Source organism: Scyliorhinus canicula, chromosome 6, assembly GCF_902713615.1.
Source record: "Scyliorhinus canicula chromosome 6, sScyCan1.1, whole genome shotgun sequence".
In the NCBI taxonomy this organism is placed as follows: domain Eukaryota; kingdom Metazoa; phylum Chordata; class Chondrichthyes; order Carcharhiniformes; family Scyliorhinidae; genus Scyliorhinus; species Scyliorhinus canicula.
In genome coordinates, this window is record NC_052151.1 from 190,649,552 (window position 1) to 190,668,697 (window position 19,146).

General features: G+C 52.7%; 1 protein-coding gene across 1 annotated transcript in view; it reads right to left on the reverse strand.

Moving 5' to 3' along the window:
• The window catches only part of LOC119967970 (collagen alpha-1(XIX) chain), a 287,876-nt gene that overhangs the window by 218,181 nt on the left and 50,549 nt on the right, over positions 1-19,146 (reverse strand). The window contains exon 5 of the mRNA XM_038801071.1: positions 1,088-1,211. Within this exon, the coding sequence (XP_038656999.1) occupies positions 1,088-1,211 (124 nt within the window). The remainder of the gene's footprint in view (positions 1-1,087; positions 1,212-19,146) is intronic.

Sequence of the window (19,146 nt, forward strand, 5' to 3'; positions counted from 1 at the left end):
AAGCAGTAACCGTAAGGAAAATTTACAATTCCTTAAAAATCCTTTTTAAACATTTTTAAAAATAACTAAAGATTCCCCAAACATTTGAAAGAGATTGCATTAATTACAATGCAATCGTTTGGAATTTTCTTGGGTAATAAGAAATACTGGCCCTTGTGACCTGGGAGCTCTTGACCTGGAAGCAGTTCCAACAGGAAGGAAGTTATGATGCAGAAGCTGTGACTGGACACAAAGAAGAGCTGCAGGACAGGAGAGCCAGAGGAAGTAGGCACTATGCGCACAAATGCGAACAGGAAGAGAAGCAGAAGAGTTGAAGAGGATTTGAGAAGGCTCAAGAAGGAAGTGCTTCATACAGGGAAGATTGCAAGGAATGAACCCGGTTTACGCAGAAGCTGCTGCTTGTGGAGGATTGGCTAAGTCCTTGAACTAAAGGGATTGGAATTCTGCATGGCCAAACTGTATGACTGAAACTCAACCCCTATGCTTAGAGTGAACATTTGAGGCAGCATGTTATCACAGTGGTTAGCACTGTTGTCTCACAGCGGCAGGGACCCGGATTCAATTTCCGCCATGGGTGACTGCCTCTGAGAAGTTTGCACTTTCTCCCCGTGTCTGTGTGGATTTCCTCCGGGTGCTCCAGTTTCCTCCCACAATCCAAAGATGTGGAGGTTAGGTGGGTTGGCCAAGATAAATTGCCCCTTAGTGTCCAAAGGGTCAGGTGGGGTTACTGGGTAACTTGGGCCTCGGTAGGTTGCTCTTTCCAGGGGTCAGACCTGATGGGCCGAATGACCTCCCGATGCACAGTAGGGATTCTATGAACCTCCATCAATGTTGAGGCCAACACTGATGTCTTCCTTGTATCCCTCAATTTGCACCACCTGTACACCTCTCTCCCAAACTCCACTATCTCCTGCGTCAGTCCCAGGTAAAACACACCGTCTTGTCACTAACAACTCACGGTGAACTGAGTTTGCAAGCCATCTATTCTCCCCCCCACTGACATGCTACGGGGTTCCATGATTTTGCGGCTGTTTCTGATTTCCCATTTTAGTCACTGGAGAAAGATTGCTGGAAGCTCTTTGCTTACCTGTACACTGCCAGACTGATCGATGATCTGCCAAAGGTGCCAATGCTCCTTTTTGGTAGTTCTCTTCAAGCGAAACGTGGCAACAAAAGAAAACTCAGCCGGCAGTCCTCTCGGAAAAATCTGCCTGGAAAAATGATAAATCGATAGATGGATTAGATGGAAAGCTCCTAAAAAGAATTTGTGTCTGAAAAGTGGCAGCAAGGCACATCTCAGTGAGACGTCCAACATAATGTTCAATGGGCTGTGTTCATTAATTAAAGGTTAGGTCAGTTGGAAAAATTCTAACTGAGATTGTACATTTTTGTTAGGTTAATGGTCACAGAAGCAAGGCAGGTAGATGGAGTTAAGATACACATCCGTCATGATCTAATTGAACGGTGGAATAGGCTCAAAGGGTTGAATGGCCGACCCCTGTTCCTCCGACTGCTGGATCTGCCATTGGAAGGCAATACTATTAATCTTTCAGCAGAAGTGGAACTCCTGAAGTGATGTCCTGGAACTGAGATGCTGACCTCCAAGCCAACCGGAACGATCTTCCTTTTTGTCGGTGTGGTAGTTTACATAGAACATACAGTGCAGAAGGAGGCCATTCGGTCCATCAAGTCTGCACCGACCCACTTAAGCCCTTACTCCCCACCTACCCCCATAACCCAGTAACCTCTCCTAACCTTTTTACGTCACTAAGGGCAATTGATCATGGCCAATCCACCTAACCCGCACATCTTTGACTGTGGGAGGAAACCGGAGCACCCGAAGGAAATCCACGCAGACACGGGGAGAACGTGCAGACTCCGCACAGACAGTGACGCAGCGGGGAATCAAATCTGGGACTCTGTCGCTGTGAAGCCACAGTACTAATCACTTGTGCTACCCTTACCGTGCTACCGTGCTGTTCTAGATATACACGCTGAGAGCTCCCAGTGTAAACCAAACAAGGGTTTATTATAGAAGATAAGAGACCAGTATGATACAGGCACAGAGAAAACTACATCCAAGTGTTAACTCCCCAGCTCCGGATCCCCAGCCCTCCGCTGTCCCTATTGGCTGAGGTTTGTGCACTGGCGCACGATTGGCCCCGGGCCCCCTGAGCCCACCCCTTAAAGATGCCGCGCTACAACATCTCTCTCCCTTACCCCATAACATGATAACTATTTACTATGTTATATACATGGTGGATAACTTAAGAAGGGATAGATAGGCAGTCTTTTAAGAGTCAATTTGTCCAGGGACTTCCTGGTCTGACTGGATCTCCTCAGCACCACCACAGGTCTTTCGGCTTCCAAAATAGTCAATCGTCTTGAGCAGGCAACGATGCCCCAGACTCTTGCAACTGGACCATTGAGTTCACCACTCAATGCCGATACCACTGGAAAGGCCGCCTCCTCAACCCTTGACTCCCCTTGTACAGGTTAGTTGGCTGTTTTCCAACCAGTCCCTTCCCATGAGGCTGGGCCTGGGCCCTTCAATGACAACTGAGGACGGACTAGCGTCTTGCTCCTTTTAAGTCACTGATGTTTCCACAGTACTGAGAATCCTGAGGGTCTCCTCTGTAAACATCAATAACTTGGCCTTGGTGCTGCTTAGCTGGAGAACCTGGGTTCCCACCTCGATATAATCACCCACCACGGTTACCAAAGCCCCGGTATCAACCTACATCTTTATGGGTTTACCATTCACATTCAAAATAACCTCGATAGGATCTGTTTGGTTCACTTGGGCGACATTTAGTCATTGAGTGATGTGCCCTTTCTTAGAGCTCCCCCCCCCCAACGTGGTAAAGTGGCTGCATGGACTGCTGCTGTGTCGGCTTTTTTCTTTCATCGTCGCACCCTTTTTCTCTGGGCAACGTGCTTGGATTTGGCCTCAGCAGCTGCATCTGAAGCACATAAACTCTCCTCAAGGACAATTCTCCAGGATGGTCTCCCCCTGAAACAATGGCAGTCCACTTCAACTCTGGTTGACAATCTAACTGATCCCCTAGCCTTTGGTCCGGTAACCAAGACAGTGTCTGGTTCTCTGCTGTGCCTGTTGATCCTACCAACTTCCCTGTTGCCATACCACCACATATTAACTTTACTTCTCCTTCAGTCACATTCAGCGCATTCAGTCGCCTGAATGGCCTCAAATCACCTTCTCCAGTGTTCTTGTGATCTTGGCCAAGAGCTTCTTTTGCATATTGGGATCCTGGATCCCACAAACCATTCGATCGCGAAGCATGTCGCTGAGCATCATTCCGAACTCTCAGTGCTCAGCAAGATGTCAAAGTCTGACTATGAAGACCGATATGCACTCTTCAGGGTTCCTAACCATAAATTTACATCGCTGAAGAATGATTGAGGGCATCAGGTTAAACTGGGGCAGTCCAGAATAATCCTTCATAGGGTTAATCTGTCAGGAACTTCATAGGCCTAATGGACCCCTCAGTTCCCTGACTGGTTCCTCCACTAGTGAGGTATGGGTGGCACGGCGGCACAGTGATTAGATCTGGATAACTACTTGAAAAGGAATAACACACTGGGCGGCACGGTAGCACAGTGGTTAGCACTGTGGCCTCACAGCGCCAGGGTCCTGGGTTCGATTCCTGGCTTGGGTCACTGTCTGTCTGGAGTCTGCATGTTCTCCCCGTGTCTGCGTGGGTTTCCTCCGGGTGCTCCGGTTTCCTCCCACAAGTCCACAAATCATCGTAAATGACTATGATTTAGTGGCCATTACTGAAACATGGTTAAAGGATGGTCACGACTGGGGGTTAAATATCCGAGGGTATCAAACTATTCGGAAGGACAGAGTGGATGGTAAGGGAGGTGGTGTTGCTCTGTTATTTAAGGATGACATCCGGGCAATAGTAAGGGATGACATCGGTGCTATGGAGGATAAGGTTGAATCCATTTGGGTGGAAATCAGGAATAGTAAGGCGAAAAAGTCACTGATAGGAGTAGTCTATCGGCCACCAAATAGTAACGATATGGTGGGGCAGGCAATAAACAAAGAAATAACTGATGCATGTAGAAATGGTACAGCAGTTATCATGGGGGATTTTAATCTACATGTCGATTGGTTTAACCAGGTCGGTCAAGGCAACCTTGAGGAGGAGTTTATAGAATGTATCCGCGATAGTTTCCTAGAACAGTATGTAATGGAACCTACGAGGGAACAAGCGGTCCTAGATCTTGTCCTGTGTAATGAGACAGGATTGATTCATGATCTCATAGTTAGGGATCCTCTCGGAAGGAGCGATCACAATATGGTGGAATTTAAAATACAGATGGAGGGTGAGAAAGTAAAATCAAATACTAGTGTTTTGTGTTTAAACAAAGGAGATTACAAGGGGATGAGAGAAGAACTAGCTAAGGTAGACTGGGAGCTAAGACTTTATGGTGGAACAGTTGAGGAACAGTGGAGAACCTTCCAAGCGATTTTTCACAGTGCTCAGCAAAGGTTTATACCAACAAAAAGGAAGGACGGAAGAAAGAGGGAAAATCGACCGTGGATATCTAAGGAAATAAGGGAGAGTATCAAATTGAAGGAAAAAGCATATAAAGTGGCAAAGATTGCTGGGAGATTAGAGGACTGGGAAATCTTTAGGGGGCAACAGAAAGCTACTAAAAAAGCTATAAAGACGAGTAAGATAGAGTATGAGAGTAAACTTGCTCAGAATATAAAAACAGACAGTAAAAGTTTTTACAAATATATAAGACAAAAAAGAGTGGCAAAGGTAAATATTGGTCCTTTAGAGGATGAGAAGGGAGTTTTAATAATGGGAAATGAGGAAATGGCTGAGGAACTGAACAGGTTTTTTGGGTCGGTCTGCACAGTGGAAGACACAAATAACATGCCAGCGACTGATAGAAATGAGGCTATGACAGGTGAGGACCTTGAGAGGATTGTTATCACTAAGGAGGGAGTGATGGGCAAGCTAATGGGGCTAAAGGTAGACAAGTCTCTTGGCCCTGATGGAATGCATCCCAGAGTGTTAAAAGAGATGGCTAGGGAAATTGCAGATGCACTAGTGATAATTTACCGAAATTCACTAGACTCTGGGGTGGTCCCGGTGGATTGGAAATTAGCAAACGTGACGCCACTGTTTAAAAAAGGAGGTAGGCAGAAAGCAGGAAATTATAGGCCAGTGAGCTTAACTTCGGTAATAGGGAAGATGCTGGAATCTATCATCAAGGAAGAAATTGCGAGGCATCTGGATAGAAATTGTCCCATTGGGCAGACGCAGCATGGGTTCGTAAAGGGCAGGTCATGCCTAACTAATTTAGTGGAATTTTTTGAGGACATTACCAGTGCAGTAGATAACGGGGACCCAATGGATGTGGTATATCTGGATTTCCAGAAAGCCTTTGACAAGGTGCCACACAAAAGGTTGCTGCATAAGATAAAGATGCATGGCATTAAGGGTAAAGTAGTAGCATGGATAGAGGATTGGTTAATTAATAGAAAGCAAAGAGTTGGGATAAATGGGTGTTTCTCTGGTTGGCAATCAGTAGCTAGTGGTGTCCCTCAGGGATCCATGTTGGGCCCACAATTGTTCACAATTTACATAGATGATTTGGAGTTGGGGACCAAGGGCAATGTGTCCAAGTTTACAGATGACACTAAGATGAGTGGTAAAGCGAAAAGTGCAGAGGATACTGGAAGTCTGCAGAGGGATTTGGATAGGTTAAGTGAATGGGCTAGGGTCTGGCAGATGGAATACAATGTTGACAAATGTGAGGTTATCCATTTTGGTAGGAATAACAGCAAACACGATAATTATTTAAACGATAAAATATTAAAGCATGCCGCTGTTCAGAGAGACTTGGGTGTGCTAGTGCATGAGTCACAGAAGGTTGGTTTACAAGTGCAACAGGTGATTAAGAAGGCAAATGGAATTTTGTCCTTCATTGCTAGAGGGATGGAGTTTAAGACTAGGGAGGTTATGTTGCAATTGTATAAGGTGTTAGTGCGGCCACACCTGGAGTATTGTGTTCAGTTTTGGTCTCCTTACTTGAGAAAGGACGTACTGGCGCTGGAGGGTGTGCAGAGGAGATTCACTAGGTTAATCCCAGAGCTGAAGGGGTTGGATTATGAGGAGAGGTTGAGTAGACTGGGACTGTACTCATTGGAATTTAGAAGGATGAGGGGGGATCTTATAGAAACATTTAAAATTATGAAGGGAATAGATAGGATAGATGCGGGCAGGCTGTTTCCACTGGCGGGTGACAGCAGAACTAGGGGACATAGCCTCAAAATAAGGGGAAGTAGATTTAGGACTGAGTTTAGGAGGAACTTCTTCACCCAAAGGGTTGTGAATCTATGGAATTCCTTGCCCAGTGAAGCAGTTGAGGCTCCTTCATTACATGTTTTTAAGGTAAAGATAGATAGTTTTTTGAAGAATAAAGGGATTAGGGTTATGGTGTTCGGGCCGGAAAGTGGAGCTGAGTCCACAAAAGATCAGCCATGATCTAATTGAATGGCGGAGCAGGCTCGAGGGGCCAGATGGCCTACTCCTGCTCCTAGTTCTTATGTTCTTATGTTCTTATGTCCTGGAAAACGTGCTTGTTTGGTGAATTGGACATTCTGAATTCTCCCTCCGTGTATCCGTACAGGTGGCAGAATTTGACGACTCGGGGCTTTTCACAGTAACTTCATTGCAGTGTTAATGTAAGCCTACTTGTGACACTAATTAAGATTATAATTATAGTGTCTTTGTCAACAGCAGGAGGTTACTTTGATCAGTACTTCAGCCGTGCCCTACTCTCCAGCTCTTTCAGGAGTAGTAGAACTTCCCAGTTCCCTCAATTCAGAGTCCACCGAGGGGGCATTAGGTAAATCAGTTGATTCCACCTGTTCAGTCAGGTTGTGGCTTCTCTGTTCCTTACATGGTCTAAATGCTTCCACGCTCGTCTGTGTTGCAAGTCCACCAGGTTTGAGACTGGACCAGGTTTTGCCACAATTTTGCTAGGTATCCACAGTGGGCTAGATGCAAAGGTTCTTACACAAAGACCCGGTCACCAGTTTTAAATGATCTGCTGCCTTTCACCGAATCGTGCTGGTTCTCACGCCTCCACCCTCCCCGGCAAATTGGGGAAAACAAGGTCTCAGCGATTGTGAAGGCGACGACCCATCATTACCTCTGCCGTCGTAACTCCAATGGTGGTGTGGGTGGTGGTATTGTACGTGAGGAGGAAGTTAGCCAACTTCAGGTGTAACAGCCTGTCAGATTGCGTCTTCATTGCAGGTTTAAATGTTTGTGTCTTTCTTTCTGCGAACTCGTTCGAGGTCGAGTAGTGAGGGGCCATTCGACTGTGGGCGCCGTTAATTTTGACGACGAGCTGAAATTCCGCCCTCATAAAAGCTGTGCCGTCTACCTCGAGAAGGTCATGGATGGCGAAGATGTGATCCGGGTTCAATTGGTGGCCGCTGAGGTTGTCATTCCCACTTCCTGGTCATCCAGCCCCTTGGAGTGGCCGTCAACTAATATCAGGAACATTCTTCCCAGGAAAGGGCCTGAAAAATCAATATGTAACCTTGTCCATTGACGGCCACGTCGTTACCATGGATGTCGGTGGGCCACAGAGGTAAGGCTTGCTGTGACTGACAGAAATCACACACTGGTGAACAAGATTCTCAAAATGCTTGTCCAAACCGGGCCGCTATAGATAGAGAAATACAGCACAGAACAGGCCCTTCGGCCAACGATGTTGTGCCGAACTTTTGTCCGAGGTTAATCATAGAATTTTGGACACTAAGGGTAATTTATCATGGCCAATCCACCCAACCTGCGCATCTTTGAACTGTGTGAGGAAACCGGAGCACCCGGAGGAAACCCACGCACATACGGGGAGGATGTGCAGACTCCACACAGACAGTGACCCAAGCCGGAATCAAACCTGGGACCCTGGAGCTGTGAAGCATTGATGCTAGCCACCATGCTACCGTGCTGTCCTACCCGCTATATGTACCTTCTGGTCAACATTTTCATCTTAGACTGGCCAGGATGCACACTGTGAAACTCCTGCAGTAGTGGCTCTCTTGCTGGGGTGGTACCAACACTCAGGAACTCCAGAGTAAAACTCCATCCTCACACCCGAGTTCATCTTTTCTGCGAAATTAAGGCCTCAGCTGATCTGACTTCTCATGGTGCCACCTGGTTAGAACCATTCGTTTGACTCGAGAGGACTGTGTCACGTTGAGTCCAATTCCTGATGTGGGTCAATGGGACTGGCAGGGTGTCCAGAAGATATCACACCCAGACAATCTCTTGTGGTAGAGATGGTGGTGACAGACTTTGGGGGAGTGGGAGCTGAATCGGGCCTTTGGCGTTGGAGATCTGTGACCCTGGCCGATGCTGGAAAATGTAATTATAGGCCAACAATAATAAAGTCTACTGCCTGTTCGTGTGTCAGTCTCTCCAATGCCTGTGTCGGTGCCTCCTTAAAAGGTGTAGTGGTGCCAAAGTATTTGTCAAATTTGGGACAAGCCGCCGGTAATAATTTACCCAAAAACAATTTTAGTTCTGCTACATTCCAAGGTGCAGGGATGTATTTTATGGCCCTCACCTTGCCTTGCCTTCCTCTACACTATCCCTCCAGCATCTCCCTCGCCCTCCTCCCTCACACTATCCCTCCAGTATCCCCCCTCGCCATCCACCTCTCACACTATCCCTCCAGCATCCCCCTCGCCATCCTCCCTCACACTATCCCTCCAGCATCCCCCTCACCCTCCTCCTCTCACACTATCCCTCCAGCATCCCCCTCACCCTCCTCCTCTCACACTATCCCTCCAGCATCCCCCTCGCCATCCTCCTCTCACACTATCCCTCCAGCATCCCCCTCGCCCTCCTCCTCTCACACTATCCCTCCAGCATCCCCCTCACCCTCCTCCTCTCACACTATCCCTCCAGCATCTCCCTCGCCCTCCTACTCTCACACTATCCCTCCAGCATCCCCCTCACCCTCCTCCTCTCACACTATCCCTCCAGCATCTCCCTCGCCCTCCTCCCTCACACTATCCCTCCAGTATCCCCCCTCGCCATCCTCCTCTCACACTATCCCTCCAGCATCCCCCTCGCCATCCTCCCTCACACTATCCCTCCAGCATCCCCCTCACCCTCCTCCTCTCACACTATCCCTCCAGCATCCCCCTCACCCTCCTCCTCTCATACTATCCCTCCAGCATCCCCCTCGCCATCCTCCTCTCACACTATCCCTCCAGCATCCCCCTCACCCTCCTCCTCTCACACTATCCCTCCAGCATCCCCCTCGCCCCCCCTCCTCTCACACTATCCCTCCAGCATCCCCCTCACCCTCCTCCTCTCACACTATCCCTCCAGCATCCCCCTCGCCATCCTCCCTCACACTATCCCTCCAGCATTCCCTCACCCTCCTCCTCTACACGATCCCTCCAGCATCCCCCTCGCCCCCCTCCTCTCACACTATCCCTCCAGCATCCCCCTCGCCATCCTCCTCTCACACTATCCCTCCAGCATCCCCCTCCCCCTCCTCCTCTCACACTATCACTCCAGCATCCACCTCACCCTCCTCCTCTACACGATCCCTCCAGCATCCCCTCGCCCTCCTCCTCTCACACTATCCCTCCAGCATCCCCCTCGCCATCCTCCTCTCACACTATCCCTCCAGCATCCCCCTCTCCCTCCTCCTCTCACACTATCACTCCAGCATCCACCTCACCCTCCTCCTCTACACGATCCCTCCAGCATCCCCTCGCCCTCCTCCCTAACACTATCCCTCCAGCATCCCCTCTCCCTCCTCCTCTCACACTATCCCTCCAGCATCTCCCTCGCCCTCCTCCTCTCACACTATCCCTCCAGCATCCTCCCTCGCCATCCTCCTCTCACACTATCCCTCCAGTATCCCCCCTCGCCACCCTCCTCTCACACTATCCCTCCAGCATCCCCCTCACCCTCCTCCTCTCACACTATCCCTCCAGCATCCCCCTCACCACCCTCCTCTCACACTGTCCCTCCAGCATCCCCCTCACCCTCCTCCTCTCACACTATCCCTCCAGCATCCCCCTCACCACCCTCCTCTCACACTATCCCTCCAGCATCCCCCTCACCCTCCTCCCTCACACTATCCCTCCAGCATCCACCTCACCCTCCTCCTCTCACACTATCCCTCCAGCAACCCCCTCACCCTCCTCCTCTCACACTATCCCTCCAGCATCCCCCCTCACCGCCCTCCTCTCACACTATCCCTCCAGCATCCCCCTCACCCTCCTCCTCTCACACTATCCCTCCAGCATCCCCCTCGCCATCCTCCTCTCACACTATCACTCCAGCATCCACCTCACCCTCCTCCTCTACACGATCCCTCCAGCATCCCCTCGCCCTCCTCCTCTCACACTATCCCTCCAGCATCCCCCTCGCCATCCTCCTCTCACACTATCCCTCCAGTATCCCCCCTCACCACCCTCCTCTCACACTATCCCTCCAGCATCACCCTCACCCTCCTCCTCTCACACTATCCCTCCAGCATCCCCCTCACCCTCCTCCTCTCACACTATCCCTCCAGCAACCCCCTCACCCTCCTCCTCTCACACTATCCCTCCAGCATCCCCCTCACCACCCTCCTCTCACACTATCCCTCCAGCATCCCCCTCGCCCTCCTCCTCTCACACTATCCCTCCAGCATCCACCTACCCTCCTCCCTCACACTATCCCTCCAGCATCCCCCTCACCACCCTCCTCTCACACTATCCCTCCAGCATCCCCCTCACCCTCCTCCTCTCACACGATCCCTCCAGCATCCCCCTCACCCTCCTCCTCTCACACTATCCCTCCAGCATCCCCCTCACCCTCCTCCCTCACACTATCCCTCCAGCATCCCCCTCGCCACCCTCCTCTCACACTATCCCTCCAGCATCCCCCTCACCCTTCTCCCTCACACTATCCCTCCAGCATCCCCCTCACCCTCCTCTCACACTATCCCTCCAGCAACCCCCTCACCCTCCTCCTCTCACACTATCCCTCCAGCATCCCCCTCACCCTCCTCCTCTCACACTATGCCTCCAGCATCCCCCTCACCCTCCTCCTCTCACACTAACCCTCCAGCATCTCCCTCACCCTCCTCCTCTCACACTATCCCTCCAGCATCCCCCTCGCCATCCTCCTCTCACACTATCCCTCCAGCATCTCCCTCGCCCTCCTCCTCTCACACTATCCCTCCAGCATCCACCTCACCCTCCTCCTCTCACACTATCCCTCCAGCATCCCCCTCACCCTCCTCCCTCACACTATCCCTCCAGCATCCCCCTCGCCCTCCTCCTCTCACACTATCCCTCCAGCAACCCCCTCACCCTCCTCCTCTCACCCTATCCCTCCAGCATCTCCCTCGCCCTCCTCCCTCACACTATCCCTCCAGCATTCCCTCACCCTCCTCCTCTCACCCTATCCCTCCAGCATCCCCCTCACCCTCCTCCCTCACACTATCCCTCCAGCATTCCCCTCGCCATCCTCCTCTCACACTATCCCTCCAGCATTCCCCCTCACCCTCCTCCTCTCACCCTATCCCTCCAGCATCCCCCTCGCCCTCCTCCCTAACACTATCCCTCCAGCATCCCCCTCGCCCTCCTCCCTCACACTATCCCTCCAGCATCCCCCCGCCATCCTCCTCTCACACTATCCCTCCAACATCCCCCTCACCTCCTCTCACACTATCCCTCCAGCATCCCCCTCGCCCTCCTCCCTCACACTATCCCTCCAGCATCCCACCGCCATCCTCCTCTCACACTATCCCTCCAACATCTCCCTCACCCTCCTCCTCTCACACTATCCCTCCAGCATCCCCCTCACCCTCCTCCTCTCACACTATCCCTCCAACATCTCCCTCACCCTCCTCCTCTCACACTATCCCTCCAGCATCTCCCTCATCCTCCTCCTCTCACACTATCCCTCCAGCATCCCCCTCACCCTCCTCCTCTCACACTATCCCTCCAGCATCCCCCCTCACCCTCCTCCTCTCACACTATCCCTCCAGCATCCCCCTCACCCTCCTCCTCTCACACTATCCCTCCAGCATCCCCCTCACCCTCCTCCCTCACACTATCCCTCCAGCATCCCCCTCGCCCTCCTCCTCTCACACTAACCCTCCAGCATCCCCCTCGCCCTCCTCCTCTCACACTATCCCTCCAGCATCTCCCTCACCCTCCTCCCTAACACTATCCCTCCAGCATCCCCCTTACCCTCCTCCCTCACACTATCCCTCCAGCATCCCCCTCACCCTCCTCCTCTCACACTATCCCTCCAGCATCTCCCTCGCCCTCCTCCTCTCACACTATCCCTCCAGCATCTCCCTCGCCCTCCTCCTCTCACACTATCCCTCCAGCATCTCCCTCACCCTCCTCCCTAACACTATCCCTCCAGCATCTCCCTCACCATCCTCCTCTCACACGATCCCTCCAGCATCCCCCTCACGATCCTAACCCCCACGCCATCCTCCTCTCACACTATCCCTCCAGCATCCCCCTCACCCTCCTCCTCTCACACTATCCCTCCAGCATCCCCCTCACCCTCCTCCTCTCACACTATCCCTCCAGCATCCCCCTCGCCCTCCTCCTCTCACACTATCCCTCCAGCAACCCCCTCACCCTCCTCCTCTCACACTATCCCTCCAGCATCTCCCTCACCCTCCTCCTCTCACACTATCCCTCCAGCATCCCCCTCACCCTCCTCCTCTCACACTATCCCTCCAGCATCCCCCTCACCCTCCTCCCTCACACTATCCCTCCAGCATCCCCCTCACCCTCCTCCTCTCACACTATCCCTCCAGCATCCCCCCTCACCCTCCTCCTCTCACACTATCCCTCCAGCATCCCCCTCACCCTCCTCCCTCACACTATCCCTCCAGCATCCCCCTCACCCTCCTCCTTTCACACTATCCCTCCAGCATCCCCCCCACCCTCCTCCTCTCACACTATCCCTCCAGCATCCCCCTCACCCTTCTCCTCTCACACTATCCCTCCAGCATTCCCCCTCACCCTCCTCCTCTCACCCTATCCCTCCAGCATCCCCCTCGCCCTCCTCCCTAACACTATCCCTCCAGCATCCCCCTCGCCCTCCTCCCTCACACTATCCCTCCAGCATCCCCCCGCCATCCTCCTCTCACACTATCCCTCCAACATCCCCCTCACCCTCCTCCTCTCACACTATCCCTCCAGCATCCCCCTCGCCCTCCTCCCTCACACTATCCCTCCAGCATCCCACCGCCATCCTCCTCTCACACTATCCCTCCAACATCTCCCTCACCCTCCTCCTCTCACACTATCCCTCCAGCATCCCCCTCACCCTCCTCCTCTCACACTATCCCTCCAACATCTCCCTCACCCTCCTCCTCTCACACTATCCCTCCAGCATCTCCCTCACCCTCCTCCTCTCACACTATCCCTCCAGCATCTCCCTCACCCTCCTCCTCTCACACTATCCCTCCAGCATCCCCCTCACCCTCCTCCTCTCACACTATCCCTCCAGCATCCCCCCTCACCCTCCTCCTCTCACACTATCCCTCCAGCATCCCCCTCACCCTCCTCCTCTCACACTATCCCTCCAGCATCCCCCTCACCCTCCTCCCTCACACTATCCCTCCAGCATCCCCCTCGCCCTCCTCCTCTCACACTAACCCTCCAGCATCTCCCTCACCCTCCTCCTCTCACACTATCCCTCCAGCATCCCCCTCGCCCTCCTCCTCTCACACTATCCCTCCAGCATCTCCCTCACCCTCCTCCCTAACACTATCCCTCCAGCATCCCCCTCACCCTCCTCCCTCACACTATCCCTCCAGCATCCCCCTCACCCTCCTCCTCTCACACTATCCCTCCAGCATCTCCCTCGCCCTCCTCCTCTCACACTATCCCTCCAGCATCTCCCTCGCCCTCCTCCTCTCACACTATCCCTCCAGCATCCCCCTCACCCTCCTCCTCTCACACTATCCCTCCAGCATCTCCCTCACCATCCTCCTCTCACACGATCCCTCCAGCATCCCCCTCACCCTCCTCCTCTCACACTATCCCTCCAGCATCTCCCTCGCTATCCTCCTCTCACACTAACCCTCCAGCATCTCCCTCGCCCTCCTCCTCTCACACTATCCCTCCAGCATCCCCTCGCCCTCCTCCTCTACACCATCAGTCCAGCATCCCCCTCGCCATCCTCCTCTCACACTATCCCTCCAGCATCCCCCTCACCCTCCTCCTCTACACGATCCCTCCAGCATCCCCCTCACCCTCCTCCTCTCACACTATCCCTCCAGCATCCCCCTCACCTCCTCTACACCATCCCTCCAGCATCCCCTCGCCCTCCTCCTCTCACACTATCCCTCCAGCATCTCCCACACCCTCCTCCTCTCACACTATCCCTCCAGCATCCCCCTCACCCTCCTCCTCTACACGATCCCTCCAGCATCCCCTCGCCCTCCTCCTCTCACACTATCCCTCCAGCATCTCCCTCACCCTCCTCCTCTCACACTATCCCTCCAGCATCCCCCTCGCCCCCCTCCTCTCACACTATCCCTCCAGCACCCCCCTCACCCTTCTCCTCTCACACTCCCTCCAGCATCCCCCTCCCTCCTCCTCTCACACTATCCCTCCAGCATTCCCCTCACCCTCCTCCTCTCACACTATCCCTCCAGCATCCCCCTCGCCATCCTCCTCTCACACTATCCCTCCAGCATCCCCCTCGCCCTCCTCCTCTCACACTATCCCTCCAGCATCCCCCTCGCCATTCTCCTCTCACACTATCCCTGCAGCATCTCCCTCACCACCCTCCTCTCACACTATCCCTCCAGCATCCCCCTCACTCTCCTCCTCTCACACTACCCCTCCAGCATCCCCCTCACCCTCCTCCTCTCACACTATCCCTCCAGCATCTCCCTCACCCTCCTCCTCTCACACTATCCCTCCAGCATCCCCCTCGCCCTCCTCCTCTCACACTATCCCTCCAGCATCTCCCTCACCCTCCTCCTCTCACACTATCCCTCCAGCGTCCCCCTCACCCTCCTCCTCTCACACTATCCCTCCAGCATCCCCCTCACCCTCCTCCTCTCTATCCCTCCAGCATCCCCCTCGCCCTCCTCCTCTCACACTATCCCTCCAGCATCTCCCTCACCCTCCTCCTCGCACACTATCCCTCCAGCATCCCCCTCACCTCCTCTACACCATCCCTCCAGCATCCCCTCGCCCTCCTCCTCTCACACTATCCCTCCAGCATCTCCCTCACCCTCCTCCTCTCACACTATCCCTCCAGCATCCCCCTCACCCTCCTCCTCTACACGATCCCTCCAGCATCCCCTCGCCCTCCTCCTCTCACACTATCCCTCCAGCATCTCCCTCACCCTCCTCCTCTCACACTATCCCTCCAGCATCCCCCTCGCCCCCCTCCTCTCACACTATCCCTCCAGCACCCCCCTCACCCTTCTCCTCTCACACTCCCTCCAGCATCCCCCTCCCTCCTCCTCTCACACTATCCCTCCAGCATCCCCCTCGCCACCCTCCTCTCACACTATCCCTCCAGCATCCCCCTCGCCCCCCTCCTCTCACACTATCCCTCCAGCATCCCCCTCGCCATCCTCCTCTCTATCCCTCCAGCATCCCCCTCACCCTTCTCCTCTCACACTCCCTCCAGCATCCCCCTCCCTCCTCCTCTCACACTATCCCTCCAGCATCCCCCTCACCCTCCTCCTCTCACACTATCCCTCCAGCATCCCCCTCGCCCTCCTCCTCTCACACTATCCCTCCAGCATCCCCCTCGCCCCCCTCCTCTCACACTATCCCTCCAGCATCCCCCTCGCCATCCTCCTCTCTATCCCTCCAGCATCCCCCTCACCCTTCTCCTCTCACACTCCCTCCAGCATCCCCCTCCCTCCTCCTCTCACACTATCCCTCCAGCATCCCCCTCGCCATCCTCCTCTCACACTATCCCTCCAGCATCCCCCTCGCCCTCCTCCTCTCACACTATCCCTCCAGCATCCCCCTCGCCCTCCTCCTCTCACACTATCCCTCCAGCATCTCCCTCGCCATCCTCCTCTCACACTATCCCTCCAGCATCCCCCTCACCACCCTCCTCTCACACTATCCCTCCAGCATCCCCCTCACTCTCCTCCTCTCACACTACCCCTCCAGCATCCCCCTCACCCTCCTCCTCTCACACTATCCCTCCAGCATCTCCCTCACCCTCCTCCTCTCACACTATCCCTCCAGCATCCCCCTCACCCTCCTCCTCTCACACTATCACTCCAGCATCTCCCTCACCTCCTCTCACACTATCCCTCCAGCAACCCCCTCGCCCTCCACCTCTCACACTATCCTTCCAGCATCTCCCTCACCTCCTCTCACACTATCCCTCCAGCATCCCTCTCACCCTCCTCCCTCACACTATCCCTCCAGCATCCCCCTCGCCCTCCTCCCTCACTATCACCCCAGTATTCCCCCTCACCCTCCTCCTCTCACACTATCCCTCCAGCATCCCCCTCACCCTCCTCCCTCACACTATCCCTCCAGTATCCCCCCTCGCCATCCTCCTCTCACACTATCCCCCAGTATTCCCCCCCTCTCCCTCACACTATCCCCCCCAGTTTTCCACCCTCGCCCTCCTGCTCCTCACACGTTATCCTCCCCAGTATGCCACCCTCACCCTCTCTCACACTATTCCGCAGTGTCCCAACTGCACCCTCCTCCTCTCACACTATACCCCCCCCCCCCACTATTCCACTGTCGCCCTCCTCCTCTCGCACACTATTCCATCCAGTATTCCACACTCTCCCTCTTCCTCCCTCACTCTGTCCCCTCCCCAGTATCCCACCCTCTTCCCCCCCTCCTCTCACATAATTACCCTCCCTGTAACATGTTCTCATTCTTCCTTCAGGTAACTTCCACGATTAATATGTTCAAAAAAACATAATTAATTATCCAGTTAATCACAGGATTAACCACAATGAATTGAACATCTTCATTCGGATTGATTGTGTTGTTGTTGTTGACTATTGCCCAAATCCTAATGCTATATTTTCTGAGCAAATCCATAACTTATACTTAGTTACATTTCATCCCATCTTCGTACAAGAAACACAAGTGCCGTCTTCGTGACATAACTGATATGAGCCCAGCCAGGGTGTTACATTCTATAGGGAATGGACAATGTCAGGCTGGCTGTGTGACTGACTCCCGGAAGATTTGTTACTTTCGCAGCTCCTTCTGCAGGCCAAAGGTCACACTTGTTGCAACAGTGGGTCAGTTCATGATTAATTAAAAGTAATTGGGCAAAAATCCCAGGACTCCGACACACACCTGTTAGCAGAGTGAAGATGACTTAATTCTCCCGGGCCCTGTGGCATCTGCTCCGGTCAATGTTCTGTTCATTTTACAAGTGTGTTCAGATCCTGTTGTTTCTGCTACCCTGCCCATTGCAGGGGCCCCTTTAGCCTGAGAGAGGGGGGCAGGGGCTGGGGAGGGGTTGGAGGCAGAGGTGGGAGGTGAGGGACAGTGACAATTGCAGATCTCTCGACATGTACACTCCAAAACATGCCCACAGTGTCGTCCACCTACTTGTGACTGACACTGAGGTTTTCCCAATGGGGATGCGAAGGTACATTTTAACTTCCTGTTTGTTCACTCCTACGTTGATGCTACCACCAAGAAAGCACAACAGCATCTATACTTCCTCCGGAAACTAAGGAAATTCAGCATGTCCACATTAACCCTTACCAACTTTTACAGATACACCATAGAAAGCATCCTATCTGGCTGCATCACAGCCTGGTATGGCAACTGCTCGGCCCAGGACCGCAAGAAACTTCAGAGAGTCGTGAACACAGCCCAGTCCATCACACAAGCCTGCCAACCTTCCATTGACTCCATCTACACCTCCTACTGCCTGGGGAAAGTGGGCAGCATAATCAAAGACCCCTCCCACCCGGCTTACTCACTCTTCCAACTTCTTCCATCAGGCAGGAGATACAGAAGTCTGTGAACACGCATGAACAGACTCAAAAACAGCTTCTTCCCCACTGTTACCAGACTCCTAAATGACCCTCTTATGGACTGACCTCATTAACACTACACCTTGTATGCTTCATCCGATGCCAGTGCTTATGTAGTTACATTGTATATCTTGTGTTGCCCTATTATGTCTTTTCTTTTATTCCCTTTTCTTCCCATGTACTTAATAATCTGTTGAGCTGCTTGCAGAAATTTTTTTTTCACTGTACCTCGGTACCCACGACAATAAATAAATCCAATCCAACAAGGAATCTCACAGGGCAGGAGTGTGTAGGGGGAATCCGCAGCCCCTAGTGTTCTGTATATTGGATCAGTAATGGATGACAATATCCACATAGATCTTGTGGCACAGTTGGGTAGTGCCCTGTGTCATGGGACTGTCCCTTTAAGAAAGGTTTTTGTCATATCACATGGCTTCAGTGATGTCATATTGTGGGTGGAGCTGAGCTGTGGCTGTGAGTTTTTCTTAGTTTCACTTAGTGGACTCGGGGAGAAAGAAGTGTTTTGTTCCTGTCTTTCTATTTTCATTTTAAAGAATCGTTCCAGGTAAAAAAAACACATTGATTATAGCTACCTGCTGTTTGGATAACTTAAAAGATATAATTTGCTTTCCGGAAGAGTTTAAATCTGCTGATGAGATGGGGTCAGATTGTCAGAAAAAGCCAGTCTTATTCAAGTGAGAGTGCAGAGTGCTGGACCATGCCCTTGAAAAGGGTTTTTTTTAGTTTATGGGATTCTGTTTTTGAATTGGAACAGTAAAAGGTGGAATTTATTAAATGTTATACATAGGTTATACATAAATTACTGTAGCCCCCCCCCCCCCACCCCACTATTCCTCAAAGGGAAAAACAGTTTTAAAGAACCACTGGAAAGATTGTCCATTCTCAATAGTTTTTTAAAATAAATCTGAAAGTACCCAATTCTTTTTTTCCAATTAAGGGGCAATTTAGTTTGGCCAATCCACTTCCCCTGCACATCGTTGTGTTGTGGGGGGTGAGAGCCACGCAGACACAGGGAGAATAGGCAAACTCCACAGGGACAGTGACCCTGGGCCAGGATCGAATCCAGGT